Genomic DNA, 20567 nt, shown 5'->3' on the forward strand with positions numbered 1-20567 from the left:
CTCTGAGAGTGACTGGGCAGCCTGGTGGTGGTGGACTGGCAGCACCGAGGCCTGAAGCATGTGAGTGTTCCTTAGAGGTCAGATTTTGGATCCATCTGTTGCTCGTTTTGTCCCAATTAACTGCTGAGATCAGCTAAGGTCCCACCCAATGTGATAAGGCTTAGAGCTGCAGAATACTAGAATATATCTACACGTAGCCAGTCTGCTTGTGCAGAGTGATGGCAGGTCCCTGCTCCCTGCTGGTGCCACGCTGGGGGTGCTTGTCCACCTCTCCTCCCTGGTAGGTAGTTCTGCCTCAGTCTTCCCTCTGCAGCTAACTGTGTGACACAAAGAAGAGGTCTTCTCGACCTTCCTGAGCGTTTCCCTGTCCTTCCTTGCCCTCTGCTCTCATGTTGCATTCTCCTCTCCCCAGGAAGGCAGCTCCCAGCCAGCCTTGCTTTGTCTCCGTTTGAAAAGGGTCATGCAGAGCCCCGGCAGTGCCAGGGGATCTCTCCAATGCTGTTATTCCCATCACAGAAGTGGATGAAGGTTATTTGTGTTTCTTTTTCACCTTATTTCTCCTGGAATGTTTCTTACAAAAGTTCCTTGTTTTGCAGAATAGACACCATCCACCTCTTCAACCACTCTCTTGGCCATCTCTTCTATTTCCATAATGTGAGCCCTCCTGTCCTGAAACCCTCCTTAGCAATGGTCAGGGTGCCTAAAAAGACCTGGACTTGTGATTTCTGTTGTCAGATGTCATGGAAAGAGAGGGTGTGACAGGTAACTCTTGGCGTGGCCCCTCCAGGAGTGCAGATCCAGCTAGCAACAAAGTGAGGATGGAACTTTAATTTCCAGGAATGGCTTTGGTAAGAAAGAGGAAAACTTATTGTGTTTAATCTTTTGTTTTTATCTAAAGATTGCAAAGCATTTTATTGGATAACACTTGACTATTTTGCATATATGGGAAAATGGGGCGCAAAGGAAAATTACTGGGGCCAGGTGATGGCTGTTTTAAGGGGGGTAGCCTATGGAACAAGCCAGAGTCTACCACTTCTTCTGTGCCAGGTCCATGAATCCTATTTGCTTGCGTGAAAGCTGTGAATCACGCTGAAGCTTTCGCACTCCACAAGTCTAATCAGAGCTGTCCCGAGGCTAAGGGCTGAGTGCATCAGAGAGTGTTGGAGCTGAGTGAAAACATTAAAGAGGAAGAGAGGTGGGTGGCTGCTTCTCTTGTGTGTTTTCCTCTAGCCAGACTTAGACTTGTGTGATCTCCTTGATTCCTGTGGGTGAGTCCTGTCTCACACTGCTGTACGTGAAGGGAGGTCTTGATCCCGTACTGGGACTGCTGAACAGTCCCCAGGGCTGCCAGTCCTGCACACTTTTAGGCCTCCTGCCTATAATTGCCTCTCAGGGATAATATTACCCACACTGTGTGGTACAGAAGATCTTGTGAATGTGTTGCAGTGCCTGCACCAAACACCCACCTCCTGTGCAGTGCAGATCCGAACCCTGGGGCTTCTCCAGAATCCCACAACATCTTTGCCCTCTTTGGTCCATGCAGAAGTTCAGGAGCAAGTGAACTCCAAGCACATCACCTTGGCTCTGTCTGAAACCAATAGCTGGGACCTGCGGGACAAACTGGACAGCAGGAACTCAGTCTTTTCCTGTTCTGTTGGCTGTGTGGAAAGGAAACCTTTATCCTGCCACGGCAGGCTTTGCATGGCTGGCGAGATGCGTGTGGACCGGGAAATTGCATTCCTCTAACGCATCGAGGACGGGTGGTTGGTGCCAGAAGCAGGATGCTGGGTTTATCAGGCCGCTGGGCTGACTCTGGACAACAATCCCTGTGTTCCCCAGCCTGACCGATCAGTGAAATCTTTTGTCTGATCTCAGCACTGCTTTTAGCAGCTGGCTGCGGGGAGAAGGGAGGAACGGCCTCCTGCAGAGCCGGGCCCTACAAAGCAGCCTGTGTGGGATGGAGGGTCCCCTGCTCGAAGGGGGGTGCGTGTGTGTGTGTGTGTGCACGCGTGCAGCGGGGGGAGCACTTCTGGCAAGCACTGAGCTTGTCCAAATAAACAAAGGCTAAAAACAGCCCGGCCTCGGCCTCTTGAGAAACCCTGCAGCAGATGTTGCCAGTGACTGTAGGGCCTTGTTGGGAATCCCATGGATAATCATTGACAGCAGGGAAACACATGGCAGCGTACGGCAAGGCAGAGAGGGCCCTCTTTGTTCGCTGAAATCACTGGAATATCTGTCTTGTCAGGGCTGGTGAAAAGGCAGGGCCTGGTTCAGGCCCTGAGTGAGGAGCGAGCGGAGCTGCCTTCGCTCTTGGCTCGCTCGGATGCTTGCTGTGTGGCCCTGAGCAAGTTGCCTCCTTCCTCTCTGGTTCCTCCTGTTGCACTCGGAGGTCAGTGATAGAAAGCCGCTTCCCCGGGGGGGTTGTGGCCAAGCTTTTCAACCTTGGAAGGTGCTTTGTGGCTGGGAAGCACCGTGCGCACAATTGGTAAATGTTCAACACTGGCGTACCATTCACACGCGGCTCAAAAGAGGAGCAAGGCTGAGAAGTCCGGCTGAAAGGCCAGCTGGTTACAAGGCTGCTTGTTTTGCCACCAGTGAAAATGAGAAATGAAGCAAGGAGAAAAAGAGGCCGGCTGGGTACCGTGAGAGATCAGACTGGAACACGCTTGGACTCTCTTCCATGAAATGCTTTTCCCTCTTTTTGCTGCACTGTGAGTTTGTTTTTTTGGCTCTGCTACTGGGTGATTTGTGTTCCCCCCTGGGTCTGTGTGCAGTACCCACATCAGTCCCGTCACACCTGAACACCACCTAGCAGCCTGGTCGGTGTCAAGGTCTTCTAACCGTTGTCTGAAATGATGTTTTATGGGTTGGGGGCATCCCCAGGGACACAGCAAAGCCTTTTGTGTGAGAGAGGAGAGAGAAAGCAGATGTGAATCGGTGTGTTAGTGGAAATTTCTTACAGGGGGCGTCCACAAAGAAGGAACATGGACAGGTGCTGCTGTAAAAATACACAGCTGCACATCTGGGCCTCAGAAACACAACAAGCTGGCACCAGCACCTTTCTCAAAACAGGCTTTTCTCTTCTGCTTCATTTTTTATTCCTTCTTGATGCTTTTCCAGCCTCCCTCACAGGAGCTTATAATCTGTCTACTTTATCATTTATCATGCCTTCTAGGCTCAGACTCGCCGCAACTCACACCCCTCTGAATGAAGCAGCAGCAGATTGTTCCCATCTGATCCCATTCCTGCTAATGCTGAGAAGTTGTAATCAAGATAAAAAGTCACATAAGTGGTAAACATGCCAAGAAGCACCAAAATGAGAGCGTGTGGAGCTAAGGAGAAAAGACAGGACTGTTTCATGTGATTGGCAGTCAAGCTAGGAGTATGTGGTGGGAATTACCTCCTGTACCAGTTTCACCATGGCATGGTGTTGTCTTCTGAGGTCTTGTGATTGATCTCAGCAGATGTGAAAGGATGCTCAGAGTCTGCCTGCTCAGTGTGAAAGTCAGTGATTGAGTGATTCTTCACAAGCTGCTTGTCTAGCATCAACAGAGTGATACATCACAAGTCTGAGAATACCCGAAATCAGTGGCTGCTGGTGAGAATGTAGGGTTTGGGTCAAGTCTTGTCTTCACTGCTACTTACCATGTCACCCTGAAAATAGTTGTTTCTCTCTTGTCTGTGAAAAGGGGGGCACTTACTGCTTTTGGGCAGTGCATTGAGAGCTTGGATATGGCTGTTTCATGTTTTTGGAAAGCCTTGCAGCCCCCTTTAGCTGGGTAGTGCTGGTCACAGAAATCCATCGGTCAGAGACGTGGGGTTAGTGCAGTGGGAGCCAGGCACCTTGGGAGTGGAAGGTCAAATAGCTGCTGCTTTTCTAAATACCTGAACCTTGGAGTTGACAAGGGAACTGTAGGAAAGCGACCGATTCTGCAGAAAATCCTTTTCTTCTCTGACTTCTCATGCAAGTTTTTATTGATCAGATCTGAATGACTTCGGTAGTGCAAATAGGCTCCCGCAGTTCTTAGGCATTTTAGAAAGCCTCAACGGTGCCTGCTTGTAAACTCTATTCACACAGAAGTGCATCAGCAAACAGCCCTTTCTGGTTCTCCCACAACATAAACTTTTCTTCTTATAAAGGAGGAATAGAAACTAACTGATTATCTCCTTACCTGCTGTGGTCACGTTACACCACAGATCTGTCGATTCAAGCAAGTTATTCTTTATTTACATGAACCCAAACCACAAGTGGCCTACAAAACCTAGAATATGTTTTTTTCTGCTAGATCTCCTGCTGTCCTGGTTGTCCCAGTGACTGGTTAGAAGCTTTTCTGGTGGGGTGCTGGGGAGGAGAGATATCACTCCAGAGCAACCCGTGTTTTGAAATAACTTGGCTCTGGTTTGCCTCGGAAGGTTATAAATACTGTTCCCAGGACAAACATTCTCCATGTCTGAGAGCTAATGAGCCAAACAGCTGCTCTGAGGCTATCCACCTCTGACACCAGTAAACACTAAGCCATGTGAAAAAGATTTTAACGTGCCCAGACGCTCCGATATAAGAGGTTGTGTGTGTGTCTAGAACGCAGCTTTCTTGCCATATCCATTTTGCACCTTCAAAGGAAAAGCCCTTGACTGACCATCCTTGACACCTGTAACCATCAGAACAAAACCAGCACAGACCATAATCTCTTGGACACCGGTGCAAATCCAGCTGTTTTCAATAAAGTGCACTGTGTTTACGGAAGGAAGAGAGCATAAAGTGTCACAAACATCTCTCTTAGGAAAGTATGCGCTTTTTGTAAGGGGCCGTCTGAAATGTGCCCCATGCAGATGGTATTCACCGATATCCTCTGTCTGTCTGAGCAGCTTCAGGTCCAAAGCACCAGTAAATCCACTTTAACTGGCTGACTAAACTGGGCTTATGGCTGCTTTGCACCACCAGAGCAATGAAAGGTGTCCTGGCTCATGCTGACGCATCTGAGCTAAAGCATAAAAGAATTTGTAAACAGGATCTGGGAAGCGTTTGAAGAATCAAATAACTTTGTCTGTAAATTTATATCAACACAACACAACTGTCCAGGATTTGCTTCAGAAGTGGCATAAACAGGAGCCTTAACCATATGTCAAACCCAAATTGGTCAGAAAAAATGTGCAGGTGATGTTACGGTCTGTCTTGAAGTCCTGAGGAGCTGGACGAGTGTGCAAGTGTGAACATTTTGTGTAGAAATTTCTGCTTCTCAGCCATGCAGAATCACCAGGCCTTAATTCCAAGACTTTTTCCCATTAGATGCTTTCCATCTCCCAGATTCCAACCAGTGGCAAACCTGGCCCGCTGAAAATAAGCTACATGCAGTTGCAACTAACTGTACATAACCAGATCCAGGAGAGCAAGAGCTTTGTTATCGAGTGGATCTCAAAACTGCATCTGATTCTGGTTTCAGCAGTAGCTGCATAAGCCCAGAAGAAGCTCCTTTGACTCTGCCTGAGTTCCTGGCACCAGTGGGAGCAGCAACAGTTGTATTCAGGGGCACCCATTCCTGATCCGGGGCTGTGGGAACCATTCTTTCTGCCTCATGCCTGAGTCATGTTGACTTAAACCCAGATGACTTTTCAGTTCAGGCGGTGTCAAGGCAAAGTTGTGAACGGGACCTTTTCATTCATGTTCCCAGTAAGCATGTATCTTCTTAAAATGAAAAAAAAATAAACTAGGTCAGTTGAGCGCATGAAATAGTTCTGTCTCTCTTGTTCTGGGCTTTAAAAAATGTCCCAGTTGCTTAAGTGAAAATTGCTGTGACTTAGAGAAATGCGTCCCAAGGCTCCTCGTTTCTTTGTCTGCCTGTCATTAATCTTTGTAAAAGTCTTTCTCTAAGAAATTTACTTGGTCAGTTTGCTTTTAGTAACTCGGGGTTGGATGCTGATTGTAGTTCCTCTGCTCTCATCTGGCATTAGTCTGGTGAAGTAAGTGGAGTGACTCAGGATTTATAGCTGTGTAAATGGGAGCAGAGGCGATCATCTCAAACCTGCTTGGTTCTTTAGCATCTGGAGATCATCATATATTTATTAAAAAAAAAAAAAACAGAAAACAAACATCTAGTGATAACTGCTCTTTGAATCCCAGTCTTGACATTCTGTCTAACAGGGAGATGGGGTAAGGGTGGGAAGAGAACAAAAGCAGTGGGGGGTAAAGGAATTAAGAAATCTGGCCTTCATATGCTCATAGACATGGGCAGGATACATTCCTATTCTGGGTTTTCTGTGCTTCTGACCCCTTGGATTCAAGGGAATTGCTTCTGATTTACACCCATTTGAGTGGAACAGAATCATTCCCTTTCCTTCAGCAAAACAAACATTTGTTACTTGGAAAGAAAAACAGAGGAATCTCAAAATGTGACCCACAGCTGAGCGGAAATTCTCAGTAACGCAAGAATTTGGGTTTTTCTAGTTTGTAAACAAAGAAGGAGGGAGTGTGTTGATGGATGCCATGGGGACTGCAGCGGGACAGTTCGTGGGGCTGTGTAACCAGGAGTCATCCTGCCACGGGCACGGCGGTTCCAGCGAGGTGCTGCAGGTATGGGGAGGAGCAGGATGCTCCAACAGAGGTGGGCTTTGAGCTCTGGGAATGCAGACAGCAGCTTCTCTGCTGGCTCTGAGCCCCCAGTCAGGCCACAACCTTGATCATACAGCCCCAGCTGCTAGAAGAAATGGAGCTCCAGTGCTGAACTGAAGGTAGGCAGGGGTCTAAAGATGCAGACAAATGCTTAGGGTAATTTCCAAAAGCACCCTAGCAGCTCGAGTGCCAAAAGCCTTAGGGGAATTGAAGTGAGATCCTCAACTGGTGGAAACTGGTGTAGCTCCTCCCAGGGCTGACCTCTGATCAGTCTTTGGTAGCTTTCTCCAGGTCCAAGGTTCCCACAGCTCTCATAAATATACTCCACGTTCACCTATACTGAGCAGTTTTGCCTTGCTTCCCCTCCATAAATACACCAGCACCATTTTGAAATGCCAGCTTAACCTGAGCTGAGCTGCAGAGCTCCCTGACTCAGGGGCTGTCAGCCAGGTATGGAGAACCCAGCACAGCTTCCACCAAGAGAAAAGAAATACACATGCACATTCACACGCACACTGCTTGCTTAGCACACTCCATTAAACTCAGCATGAACCCCGGGCCCAGCCGTAACCCATGATATTTATGAATATCTTCCTGTAAAGGACGTGGAAGAAGAATACAGCTGCTGTGGAGCCCCTACCCTCCCTCCCCTTAGCTCATATCTCACACGTGTAATCTCTGCACTGCTCTACATAGCTGGGGCTGGCAGAGCAGGGTCAGCTCCTGGCTGCTTCTCCGTTCTGTGTAGAAAATGAGAGAACAGGAGAAATGCTTTTGCCCTCCATCCCATGGCCCGGGGAAGGCCCAAATCCCAGTAGGAGCATATCAGTAGGACTTCCCCACTGAAGCCTGGCTCCAGCAGGGGCTGCAGCCGTGCTAGCTGCTGGCCTGGGAGGTGTTGCTGCCTCTGCACAAAGCAGGGGGAGATGTGTGGCCGGACCTGCTGCAGCCCCCAGCAGGATGCTCTCTTTTCTAGCAGCAGAGGCTGCGGCACAGAGGCTGCTATAGGGCTGTTGTTGTCCAATGCCTTCGGCATCCTTCCCTGAGAAAAGGGCAAGCGTACGATGCTGAGGAAGAGTTGTTACAACTTACCAGTCTGCATGACACAAATATGCTTCTTGCAGTTTAATTTTACAGTATCCTGAGGAGGGAGTGTGAAGAAACTCGGGGATTAATGGTTGCTGACTGTTCTTACTTCAGCTCTGCAGGTGCCATCCCAAATCCCGAGGTTTGCACTGCCCAATTTGCTCTTTCCTGGGGCAGAACAACCCAGGGGGCTCCCAGATTAGGAACCCATGTCCTGTACGTGGAACAGGGTGCCCAGGAGCCCCAGCTGCAGATGTGTCTCTTGGGGCATAGAAAGGACCTGGTTCTGATCTTGTGTTTAGGAGAGGCTTGAGTGGTGCAGAGACCGTGCTGAGGTGGTGGTGGTGCTGAAGAGATCAGGACCAGACCTGTTGTCCCCTTGTAGCTTCCCTCTGCCAGGAACCGATGGGAGATGTTGCAGGAATGTGCGAACAGGAACACCCACGTTCATAAAGGAGCTCAAGCACCACCAAATAAAACCATCAGCCTTGCAAGAAGATGGGAGTTGCCAAACCCTGACCTCATTTAGCGGCCTCATCTGAGAGACTCCAGTGACAAGATTATTTTAAGGTGCCTTTTCCTGCACTGCTGTGTCCTGCCTCCCAGCTACAAGGCAGCCTGCCCGTGCCAAGCATGCTGTGACCGTGTCCCACCCTGCTGCTTCCCTGCCCTGCCACTCACCTGCCTCAAGGGTATTCACAGGGCATGACAACTTCAGGAGGCAGCTCAAGGAGACAGAAAACCCTTTCATAGCATCTCCTTCCCGTCCCTGCTGTGCCCCACGTCACTTAGGAGTCACTGGCACAGATCAAGGGCTCTCCCTTTTTTCTGGTAAGTCACTGCGTGGAAGGCTTGGAACAAGCCTCTGCAGGGGCAGTGATGGGGTAGCACTAAAGGGTCTGCTCCTTTTGAATGAGCTGCAAAGAGCTTCCCAACTGTCCAATTAAAATAACCCTGGGACAAAAATAGGATGAGAGAGTGCTACTTTAAAAACAAAGCAATTAAGCAAAGCCTATCCCTTCCCCTTCCCGGAGGCTCCTATGGAAGTGGCAGCTTTTGAGCCAGAAATCACTGCTGGGTTGGGTATTTCTGGCATTCGAACCCAAGGCAAGCGATGACCTCCCAGTGCTGGCTCTGGAGGAGAGGCTGCACCGAGCGATGGCAGCAGATGAGACCAGGCTTGCAGGCACTGACACGTCTCCCCTCAAGGCTAATCTTGCCATAGCCTGTGGAAGAGCAGAAATAAGATTGTGAGTGTGGGAAAGAGCCGAGCAGATGTTGGCACGAGCTGCACCAGCAGCCAGCCAAGCCTGGTGGGGGGCCGTGCAGCAAGCACCATGTCGGGCCTTGAGATGGCAAAGGGAGAATGGGTTTGGTCTTGGGCTCATGGATTTGGGTCTAACAGCAGGTCCCTGAAACCTGGTGCATGGCTGTGGGACCCCTGGCAGGTAAGGGTGAGGCTGCCTGCCCGCTGTTAGCAGCACTCCTACCAGGGATCCTCGGGTTGCAGGTTAAAGACCAGCTGCTGCTGCTGAGAACACACACGGCCAGGAGCTGAGCAGTTGTGTTTGGAGTGTAAAAGCCTTGACAATCACAACAGCGCTGCTTTAAATGTTCTTCTCTATCTCAGAACTCTTTGCTTGAGCTGCAGGATGACTGTCCTTAAAGTTACACTCAAAATGCCCAGGGAATGAGTGCTGGGTACATAACTTCAGAAGTTCATCCTGCAGGGCACACGGCACTTGAGCCCCGCTGCCAGCTGAAATCATTCTCGGGTGAAACCAGGGGCTAACATAATCACTGCGGTTGTCACAGGAATGCCAGGGGTAAACTTCTGGCTTTGGTTACATCAGCGCAGCACCAAATTAACCTCCTGCTTCTGTTCCTGAGGTCCCTTTGTTGCGGGTGATTTTCCTGCCACAACATTCTTCCTTTCAACTCTTATTTTAGCTCATGTGAAGGATGAAAGAGGGTCTTGCAGCCTGGTCATGAGGCTGGTTCTTTGGGATTCCCTCTTGCCTCAGCACTGCCTGGGCTCTTCCCTTGCCTCTTTGAGTGGTGTCCCTTTGAAACATACCTAGGGCTTAAAATAGTCTCGCAAGCTCTTCCCCGTGCTCATTCTGGAAAAGCGAATAGCCTTTGTGCCAGCATGGGAATTTGTCTGATTCCTTTTGTTTCTCCAAGCTCTGGTCACAGGATAGCAATACAGACTAAGCTGACATATTATTCTGAGAAGAATTTGAAAAGCTGGAAATAATTTTGTTCCCTTTGTTCTAGGAAAGGGATCCACATGGCTCTGCCAGCCCTCCTTGTTCGGGGCAGAATGAACGGGTTGCGAGGCTTGCTGGCGTTCGAGCCATGTCCTGGCCCTTGCTGTTTCCTCTGGAGGAAGATGAGCACAGCAGAGGAGGAACAAACTTCACCAGTCAAGGGGGCTTGCACAGGGACAGCATGTTTCAGTGCTTTAGCAGAAAGGCAGTGGCATTGGTGAGTCTGTGCAGTCGGTTATTTATTTCCCCACGTGGAACATCAGGGACAAATAGAGCTCTGACGGTTAATGCCAGAGTTGAGAACATTTCTGTGGTTTTTGAAGGTGTCGAGTGCCAAGCGGCCAAGAGCTGCCCTGGCAGGAAAACTCTTTTTTCCTTACCTCCCTGAAACACAGCCAGGCTCCATCGTTTTCATTTTTCCTATCCCCCTTTTTTTGAGGTCAGGAAACTTTGGGCTCAAAATTTTAATAATTTTAGAATCCCCAATAACTGTTTTTTAACAAAGCCTCTTGACCTAACAGATTGGCCTATCTCTGCCAGGCAGGTCATTAATTTCCAGTCTAATGCACCAGGGAGAACATTGTGAAATGACTGCATAAAGAGGCATTAGAGTAAAGATGATTCGGGGCTATTTGCCTGGCAAAGAAACGGAACTAGCTACGGCTTTTCTTTTACCTGACTCATGACTGTATTGCAGGGGTCAGATTGGAAAAACAAGTGGACATTATTCACCTACAGCCTGCTTTCAGACCCATCTCTGTGCACCTCTGATGCCAGAATGACATCACGCTTCTGGGGGGGAAACAATTTAAACTATAGAGATGAAAATTACAGGTTTCAATGACTTCCTTAAAAAATAGCAACAACAACAACAGACTGGGGCTTTGTAAAACTGCTTTGAAAGTGGCTGTTGCTGCATCTCTGGTGTAAAACGGTAAAACCTCTGAGTAGTCCATCAGGGTGGTTGTTTTGCCATCAACAGAGTATTTTAAAGGTTATGGCAAAAGCCATGCTGCATAAAAAGGCTCTGAACTTAAAGGGCTTTAAGCAGGTTTGTAACAGTAATGCCTCTGTGCCTATACATAAAAGGATATGAAAAATGCAGCATTTGTAGGCAGAACTAATAGCGTTTCACTGCTAGCTAATAAAACTGTCACCTCTAAATACAACAAGGGGGATTCTACCATTACACGAGTTTCTGGGGAAGGAGCTAGGGGACAATTGTTTGGGACAGGGGGCTAGGGGAGGGGAGAAGCAGCAGGTTGTGCTGAGAAGCAGCAGGCACCATGCAACATGCCAGCAAGTAGAGGGTGAGCACTGCATGGCACTGGCTCTGCTCCCATCAAAGCTCCACTTTCAGCAGGTTGCAGCCTGCTGAAAAACGTCATCTTCCTCAGCTTGTGTAAGCTCAGGCTGTCTGAAGGCAGCGATGGCTGCAAATACAGCCTCTTTCCTTATCTTTTTTTTTGGGTAAAATTATGTCATTTTTTTTATAACAAGTCTCTTCATGAAGCTTTCAACTCGTGTCTTTTTTAAACATTTGTGATAGGAAATTTCTAAAAAATCTACTAGTGAGAAAACAAATGAAAAAAAAAACACAACACAATTGTGACAGACCGACCTCACTGATGTGTGACTGTGAGGAAAGTAAAGAATTAGGAACCTGCAAGTGAAAGTCTGACACCACAATTCACAACTTATTTTGCATCACTGTGTCAGCGTATAACTTACTGCAGGCTCTGCAAATCTTTGGAGGAAGATCAAGTTCTGTAATTAGCAGTGAAATAGTTGGCTTAGAGCTAATTGAAAGGTGTCTGCATTCCAAGGCTAACACTCCCTTCAGCTGGGAGAAGTCTCTGCCTCTCTCAAGGTGCAAGACTTGTGTTAACGCTGGCTCACAATTACAGCCCCAAGGGCTAGAAAGCTAATTAGGCTTGGTGCTGGGATTCATTTCTGCCATGCAGGGACAGGCTGGGGGGAGCCCTGCCGGGCCTGAACTTGCAGACCCCACTGACCCCATGCCTCTGAAGCCTGCCCCTCTTCTGCGTTGGGATCAGCTGCAAGAGAAACCAAAATAACCCAAGGGTCCCCTCCAACCTAAACCGTTCAGCGATTCCCTATAACAGGCTGGAGCTTTTCCAAAGGGAAAAGGGGCAGGATCCTACTGGAATCCCAACCCCTGCCAGGAGGCACAGGCCCACAGGCCGCTCACCCCACCAGACCCCTCCTCAGGGGCCTGTGGCCGCCTGTCGGGCTGGGTGAGGTGGGCGGCTGGGGGAGATTTGGGGAGACCCCTTCAGTTCAGAAGAGCTGATCTGAGGGGACAAGTCCTGGGTTTTCAGGGCAGAGATCCCTGGAGCTGAGGTGATGCCAGAGCCCTTAGTGACCGTGCTCACTGCACAGTCAGGGGGTTGCAGGGCCGGTGATTAATGCAGTAGCCAAAAAATAGAGACCTCTTTAGCACCCTCTCTTTCATAAGCCCTATTATCTTGAGCAAGTCCTTTTGTGCCCCATCTGTAGGATTCCAGTGAGGACCAAATCCTATAAGGACGGAGTGCTCCTCAGGTATGTCAGAGGTGTGCACCGCAGAAGTCCTCTAGACCAAAAGGCCTCCTTAAATGAGCCTGCCTGAGTCTGCCTTAACTATACCCTCCCTCCCTGCATTTTTCCTTCAGGATAATTAAGCATGCAGTAAGTTAAGAAGTGGAAAAACCCCAGGAAGCTTCTCTTTCACAGGTGGGTGCAGCTGACTCTTTCCTCCTGCGGATCTGTGCAAGCCAAAAGCCTGGGCACAAACACCCCTGGCCATGGCCGTGGTTCACAACCGTACCCAAATTTCACAGGCAGCAGGGGTCTCAGAAGATAACTGGTTAATTCGCTACCTGGTGGAGACCTGTGCTTGCCTGCAGGTGATGGATATGTTGTTGTTGCACCCTGCCAAAACCAGGGCATGGCACGATTGCCCTGGGCTTTGCATTGCCTGTGAGGTCTGGTTTTCTTGGCGGACCATTGACCGTGTTTTTGGGCCCTGGGGCACTGCCTGTACCAGCACACCGTGGTGCTGAGCTTGTCCTGGTGCCCACACTGCCTCTGGGTTTGGGCTGCAGCCACAGCCAGGGCCAGAGCAGCCCAGGTTGGGCAGCGAGGCTGCAGCAGGGCTGCCCGTCCTACCAGGGGATCTAGTCCAGGGCCTAGTCCTTCTGCCCTCCTGGATGAAGGGAGATGTCCTCTGCTCACAGCTGTAACTAGCAAAAGCTTCACCCCTTCTGTAGCCAGGATCCTTCAAGGAAAATAAAATATGGTAATATTTGGGAAAGTGTTTTTTTTTTGCCATGTGTACAGCAGGTTGCAGCCGGCCGGGAGGCAGAGCACACAAGCTGGACAGAGGAGCCCTCGTTTGAGGATCCTGATCATCATTTGCATTATTTGGGTGAAATCCTCCAGCCTGTGTTATGCAAGAAGTCGGGTCAGCTAGCTGCGGTGGTCCTAGCTGGCCTGAGAGCCTCCCAGCTGGCTGTGTCCTGCGTCGGGGCGAAAGGCCAGATTTCTCACAAGAGCAGAAATGGGGCAAAAGGGAGGGAGAGGAATGTCAAGTGCTCCGATTCAAACCCAAGGCCTGCTTTTCTTTTCTTTCTAAGAGCTCAATGCCTGTGGTATGCTGCTGTGGGGTGACTTCTCGTTGTAGTTATGTCCTTAAGGTGGTGACTTTCTTATTCTTCAGCTGTTTTGAAGCAGGTGAGCAGTGGGGTCTGGCTAATGGTGTTATGCATCGATCGATGGGGTTCAGTGTCATTCCTGGTAGCCCCCTGGGTACCCCTGTTTTTGTGCTCCGTGGTAAGCTGCAGGGGTGGCTATGTGCCTCCTGCTGTGGTCAGGCTTCAGGGGGGCTTTTTGTCTGGCAAGCTCTGTACCTAAGCACCGTCTCTTTCCGAACTTGTGATGCCAAGGGGGTTTTTATATATTTACTTCCTTTATAAGGACACTGAGAGGCACTCCACCCATCCCAAGTTTTGTGACCTTCAGCAGGCTTTGATTTCGGAGTAAATCCTCAAATACAAAGGAGTGTTCCTCCCAGCACTAAAATAGCTGGAGACTTTATCAGTGAACTCTGCAGCCAGGGACAAAGTTTGTGCTGTGCTCGGCTCCCATAGAAGATGGGCACAACAGCATGCCCTCAGGCCAAAGGATCTGGCAGGGGAGGCTGAGAGGGGAATCCTAGCCCTGCAGAAGCCACAGGGTGTTGTCTGTGCGGTTGGGATCTCATCCCACAGCTGTGCTGAAGCAGGGAGGGAAGGCTTTTCCTGCCCTTTCCATCCTCGGGGCAGGGTAGCCTTTCCCACCCAGGCTGGAGTCGGACGTGCTGCAGCATTTAGCCTTTCCTGAGCTCTGGTGCTGCCTTCGTGTGCTGCTTTCTCGTGATAATTCACACTGACATCGTGGTACAGTTGATGCATATGGAGCACAGGAGCTGGATGGGGCCATCAGAAGGCAGCTCAGGAGCTTTGGTCTTCCTCCACTGATTATAAGAAGAGCCTAGAGAGATTAGACTTCTCTTGTAGATGCCTTAATTAAGTGTGGAAGGATTAGGTGGCACAAATCTGATCCCAAATGTCTCTCTAGGCTGGGGCTGAAATAGCACTGAAATTGAACTGCAATGCAGGGCTGGAAGGGACCACGTCAGCCAACAGGTCTCAGGGGGCCATGTGCAGCCCAAAAGCATTCAGATGGCTCATCCTGTCCCACAGCACGCAGACCTGCAGAACTCCCAAACCTTGCAGCAAATTTAGGGCTTTGACAAATGTTGATGAATTCGGGGGCTATAATCAGTAATATGCCACAGGTGGAGAAATTATCAGGCAGAAGGCAGGAACAAGTGCCCAGCCAATCCTAGGACATGCATTTTTATCCCCAGAGTACAGAAGAAGGCAAAAACCCCAGGGACATGACTCCTCCGTGGTCCCAGATCAGGCAATCTCTTTAAGCTGACCATGTGAGCAGGATGCATCAAGCAGGCACCAGTGGCTGGGTATTGAAATGAAATGAAATTCGAGTGTTTCAGGCCATCTCGTCAGATGAATCTCACCATCTCTGCTAGGCCAAATTTGTTTGACTGAGCTTCAGTGAGGCTGGTAATGTTAAGAGGGCCAAGGCAGAGCGATTGCCTGTGATCCACTCCATCAGTGGCTTATGCTCGGACCAGCCAGCCATGAGAATAGAAACCGTCCTGGAAGGAGCAGTCCTGAGAGCCACCAGTGTGTCCTATGGGTGGCTGAAGGCTGGGAGGCAGGGGACAACTCTGAGGACTGGGTGAGCACCATGCCCTTTGCTGTGCTGCTTGCTCTGGTTTTTTATTTTGGTTTCTGCAGGGAGAGTGACACTGGGAGAGTTCAGAGCAAAAAAAAAAAAAAAAAGAAAATCTGCATGTTTGCCCTAATTTTATTCTTTAAGCTTATGTGGTGTTTAGCAATTATCTAAATGTCATCCTCTTTAATTACCGTGAATTCAGGAGAGCCACTGGCTGGGCAGGGTGAGTGAGCCCAGAGTGTAACAAGGTGAATTAAACACCCAGTATTCTTTGCTCGGGGGAGATTTTAAGCAGGGTTGACATCTTCATCCCTTCACCTGAAGCAGCTCATGCAAAAAGAAGAGCTGGAAATCGGTGTTAGCTTGAGTGTTTTCTCCCTTTGATCATTTGGAGTCACTCAGCCCTCGTGTTCTTCTCTTGGCTTCTGGCAGGTGACATCCTCGCTGGGGTGAGCAGTTCAGCTGCTAGCACCAGGGCGAGCTTGGGTTGTCCCAGTGCCCTAAGAAAGCATTGGGCCAGGATGCTCCCAGGGATCTCCAGCTAACATTGTCTGTGCCCTGCTGCTCCCTGACCTTTTTTTCATCTTACAGTCAAAAGGTACCTTGGTGTTAGACTTGGTCTGCGATCTGAGAGGCAACGTGGGCTTTTTCATCCCCAGAAATCCTCATTGGGAGGGTTCTGGCACTGTGCCTGGTGCTTTGCAGTGAAGAGCCTGGGGCAAGGTGTTGTTTCTGTAACCCTCTAAAGGACCACGGGTGTCCTGCCCTCATCTCTGAGCAGGGACGGGCACAGCAGGCTGGCAACGGCAGGGCTAAGGTGGCTTGAAGGCGGAGCAGGACTGCAGCTCAGGACTGTTCGCTTTTGTTACCGTCCTGGGAAAGTGAAAGCAGTCAGGTGGATGATGATGAGGGGCTTGGTAAGGGCGTTTTATAATCAAATTATTCTTTATTTTTGTTGTAGGTTGGAAACTTAATCTACCATTGTATTGTTGGTCCAGTGCTGAGTATTCTCCTCAAAGCTCCTGACAGGTGAGTGAGTATTACGGCTTTGCTCAAACAGTTCATTCGAGGTCATGCAGCAGGTTTATGTCCCGAGCAGAATTTGGAAAATCCCAGCTCAAGGTGAAACTTTTGCTTCTTGGGCGAGGAGCAATATATGGATCAATCTATACATTAAGCACTGTTCCTTCAAAAATGCTCAAATATAACACCTTCAAGTGCCCCGTACCGCTTGGAGTTCAGCTGTGGTTAATGTTCTTGCCGTGTGAGATGAGAACAGAGGTGTGTAGCACTTTATCCCTGTCTTATTTATGAGCTGTGGGAGAACATCTTGCAAAATGTGAGCAGCTAATTTTAGGCAGCAACATAGTTTAAGGTGCCAAGCCTTCCAAAAAGGGAAGGAATGTATATCCAGCTAGACAGCCTTTAGCTCCGAGCTGCTCTAGGGCACTGGACATTTCCGTGCCCCCAGGACATTAAATCTCCTGTGTTTAGACATTATCTTTAGTTGTGATGTGAGAGGTAGCTGTTAGGGAGGTGGTTGTGAAATCGCTCGTCTTACAGAAGAGGAAAAGGAGGTGCATCCGAGGTGCTTTGCACCCTGCTAATGCTTTCCAGCCCCAAATCCCCAGGAGCTTTCCAAGTGTTAATTAATTAAGAGTCAGAGTTGTCTGATTTCAGCAGTGGACAAACAGCAGCATAGGGAGTGGGGAAGCTGAGCTGATTTGCAGAGAGACCTAAAGGGACTGGAAAAAAACACAGGGCTCGACTGCCAGCTAATATGCCGTATACATGGAGGGGGGGAAGAAGGAGGCTGAATGTATAGGACCTGCTACACGGTCCCTGTAGTTTTCTTTGTTGTCTGTCCTACTTCCCAGCACACTCTGCTTGGACGTGGCAGGGACTCTGTGGCACAGCACATTCTGTGTATGCTCCTGCCCTCTGCTTTATGTTGGCCCAAAGTAAGCCAGTACACAGTTCTGGCATCACTTCTACCCTGGGAAGGTCCCCGAGCCAGAGGCACAGCTCCATCTTTTAAGGCTACTCCGTGGGCAGTGCAAGGATCCCTGTCCGGTACCCAACCTGCTCTGTCCCATCCCAGGCCAGCGAGGACTAAGAGTGCCCTCTGCTGCACTCCTTCTCCTCGTCTTTTCATGGCAGCGTTGTGCTTGCTATTTGAGAATAAACAAACCAACTGTTTGGTACACAGAGCAGCTCTTTCATATTCTAAAGGTCTTTTTGTGCAGGTGCTGCAGGAGCCAGGTTCTGTATTTCAGCAGCAAACGGAAAGGATCATGCCCTGAGATAAGACTGTGTGCTATCCCGCATCAGTCCTGAGGTGCAAATAAAGTGCTACAGGCAACTGCTGGCCTTTATCAACAACCTTCACCCCGTAGCTTTTCATTGCCTCGTAAAACAAACTGCTCCTCGCTGCAGGAGTCCAGACATCTGTCTTCATGGTCATGAAGCTTTCATTTCTCGGAGCTGGTGGCAGCAGGCACTGGTGATGCGCAGTCAGATGTGGTACCTACTTGCTGCTCACAGCGCTGAAGTTTCCATCTCTCCCTCCTGTTCAAAGGGGAAAAAAGAAATGTGAGCCTTAAAGCTGGCCTTATTCAAGTTCCCAGCTCTTGCAGCCAAAAAAAGAATGGGTGAAAGTAGGGGAGGGAGGGGGGAGCTCAGGAAAGCTGTCCCAGGCTTCATACTTCTGGAGTTAGAGGGATAAATTAAAAAATAATAACCCTGCTTTTACTGGGATGTGATTTACCCATGTGGAAAGTAACCGATCCGCAGGCTCCGCCGGCAGCCCCGTAACTGCCAGGGCCACAGGAATCTGCTCGTGTTCCCTGGAATTTGGACATTTTTTGTTGCACCCATTTCGGGTTGCTTTCCAGATTGTCACTCAAGCGCAGGGCACGCCCCCTCCAGGAGGCTATTTAAAGAGAAGCTGATGTGCAACTTTCTCCAAAGAGAGACGAGAAACTCCGAAGGAGAAGGGAGTGAGAGTGAGCGAGTCAGCCGGCAGCCCGAACCCCCTCCCTTGACTCGGGATGTCCGGCAGCGTGGGGACGGTGACCTGGACCCTGTTCCTCCTCCTCCTCGCACCTGGCTGGGTACGTATTGCCCTGCAGCCGCTCCGTTTGCTCTCTGGGCATTGCAGCTTCTTGCTTCGATGCGTGTGAGCACTTCATGCTGAGTACCCCTCTGCAGCTGCCACCTGCCTCCGGAGGTTTCCCGGAGCGTGGCTGTGCAAACGCGCAGCACAAATCATCGCTCTCAGGGCTGCCCCGTGTGTAACACCCGGCACCTCGGGATCTCTGAGCTCCTGGCAAATGAGGGTGGGTTTTGTTTTGCTTCACTCCCCGGAGCTAGAAGCCAGCCCTGGTTTACAAGAGGGAAGGATTGAAATGAGAGAGGTGAGATCGCTGGGTTTACAGCACTGCAAGGAATAGCCTCATCCCCATTTCTTACCGTCATCATCCTCCCCCAGCTGCCACTGAATCTACCCATTTGTCCCTGAAAGCAGTGATCCGAGGAGGAAATTAGCCTGCAGCCTCTCCGGAGCAGGGGTTCTGTCTGTTTTTTTTTGTGTAAAAGTGCTTGCACAGAGCAGCTGATTCTGCTTACGACGTTTGTGTGCTACTACAGCGCCAGCAATATCAGGAACATTGCCGCAGTCATTAATGTCCTCGTTAGCATGAGATCTAAATTGCAGTAAGTGCCTTTCGGATTGAGGAAGAAGTCAGGTTCACAGGCAGAGCCGCTGCTTCGCCAGGCTGATAGCTGCAGTAAGGTCTGGCTGATAAGCTCTGATTGCTCCCGGCAGCGCTCAGCAACGTGCCAGCCCCTGTCCTTCCGGGAGGGGTGTCCTGGGCAGCTGGCACAGCTGAGATCTGAGGATAATTTCAGCTGTTTGGGGTCATCCTCTTGTTTCTTGCACTGGCAGCATCGTGCCAGCCATATAAACACTAGCAGTGGATCGCGTGGCTGTGTCACTTCATCGCTGATCAAGGATGCTGTCACTTGCCCTAAACCTGCTGCTGGGTGTTCAGAGGTGCGAGCAGAACCAGGGTGCTGGCAGTTAGGTTTGGCTCAGCCTGGGCAAGTCTCCGTGCCTCTGCTCTCTGCCCACAACACCGGGGTCATGGTTCTCACCCCTGGGAAGGGGCTGTGCACGGGGCGCTGCCGCAACCTGGGAAGGTGCCTGGAGCCCTGTGGTGCAGGGAAGGCAGGTGTTATCCCCGATAATTGGGTGTTTGCAGTACGTGAATGGCTGTGTTTTGACTGCTTGTTCTATACCAGGCTTGGAGTGTGAAAGGGAACCAATTATGTGTTTATTGCATTACTTCTACCTCGCAGCATTAACCCCTGGCTCCCAAGGCGCTTTTCAAGCAGCCAGCTCAGCTTTGAAATGCTGCTTCCCAGCCCTTCCAAGGCAGTCGTGAGCCCAAATTTTAGAAATGCTCTTTGGTTTGGACCTCTGGGCTGGTTCCCTGGGCTCGTACAGACGTAGAAGAGGAATGAGAAGCCATCCCTGGCGGTGCCACTGAACTGCTGCAGCGGTGTGAGCTCGTGTCCCCCAGCTCACACCTTCAGGATGTAGGGGAGAGGTTTGAGGTGAATGTGAAGCAGGAGGCACGTTCTCACCTCTTTTCCCCCCAGGTAGCTGGGTTCAGCCCGCAGGGCAGGCAGGAAGCTTGTCCTGACTCAGCTGAGCGGATGGGACCTGGGAGGAGTGGTGGGAACACGTGGAGCACAGACATGGGATTTCTCTGGCCAGGATGAGTTTAATCCCACTGGGGCTTGACCATCGCTCAGGGTCCCATGAGGGGCAGATTCACACATGGTGTTTGAGATCCACATGAGAGCTGCCAGCAAAGCCAGGAGCAGCGAGTCAATATTCTGAGCTTTAGCCCTAACTCCATAGCCTTGGTCTGTAATCCTGGTCCCACTGCTCTTCAAGTTCCCAGAAATATATTCTCAACAGAAACAAGATCAAGGCTGTTCTCAGTCTGAAGTTAGTGGTGGTAAAAGGGTGTAGTTTTAGGGACAGACCCTTCTGCAGAGGGGCATGAAATGTCAGGTCTTTAGGTGGAATTCCCCCCGCACCCAGGTGCTAGGTTAATGGTTGGACTGGATGATCCTGGAGGTCTTTTCCAACCTTAATGGTCCCACGATTCCATGAGGTGTTGGTCTTCGGGTTGGTAGCAGAGCCTGAATGTGAGCCCCTGCAGTTCTTTGGGAGCATTTGGGTGGTTTCCACCCAGTATTGAAACGACTCCTGGAAGCAGCCCTTGAAA

The 20567-nt window shown here is 50.0% G+C and overlaps 1 protein-coding gene across 2 annotated transcripts in view; it reads left to right on the forward strand.

The window, feature by feature from the left end:
- The first annotated feature begins 191 nt into the window (after positions 1–191).
- LOC106019797 (CCN family member 2) overlaps positions 192–20567 on the forward strand; it is a 29368-nt gene continuing 8992 nt past the window's right edge. The window contains exons 1-4 of one of the 2 annotated variants that reach the window (XM_072027432.1): positions 192–848; positions 9971–10180; positions 16229–16296; positions 18238–18380. In XM_072027432.1, the coding sequence (XP_071883533.1) occupies positions 18318–18380 (63 nt within the window). In that variant the 5' untranslated portion in view covers positions 192–848; positions 9971–10180; positions 16229–16296; positions 18238–18317. Of the gene's footprint in view, positions 849–9970; positions 10181–16228; positions 16297–18221; positions 18381–20567 lie in introns of those variants that run through there. The other variant, XM_072027433.1, reaches the window with a different exon arrangement.

Source organism: Anas platyrhynchos, chromosome 24 (assembly GCF_047663525.1).
Source record: "Anas platyrhynchos isolate ZD024472 breed Pekin duck chromosome 24, IASCAAS_PekinDuck_T2T, whole genome shotgun sequence".
Classification (NCBI taxonomy): Eukaryota; Metazoa; Chordata; class Aves; order Anseriformes; family Anatidae; genus Anas; species Anas platyrhynchos.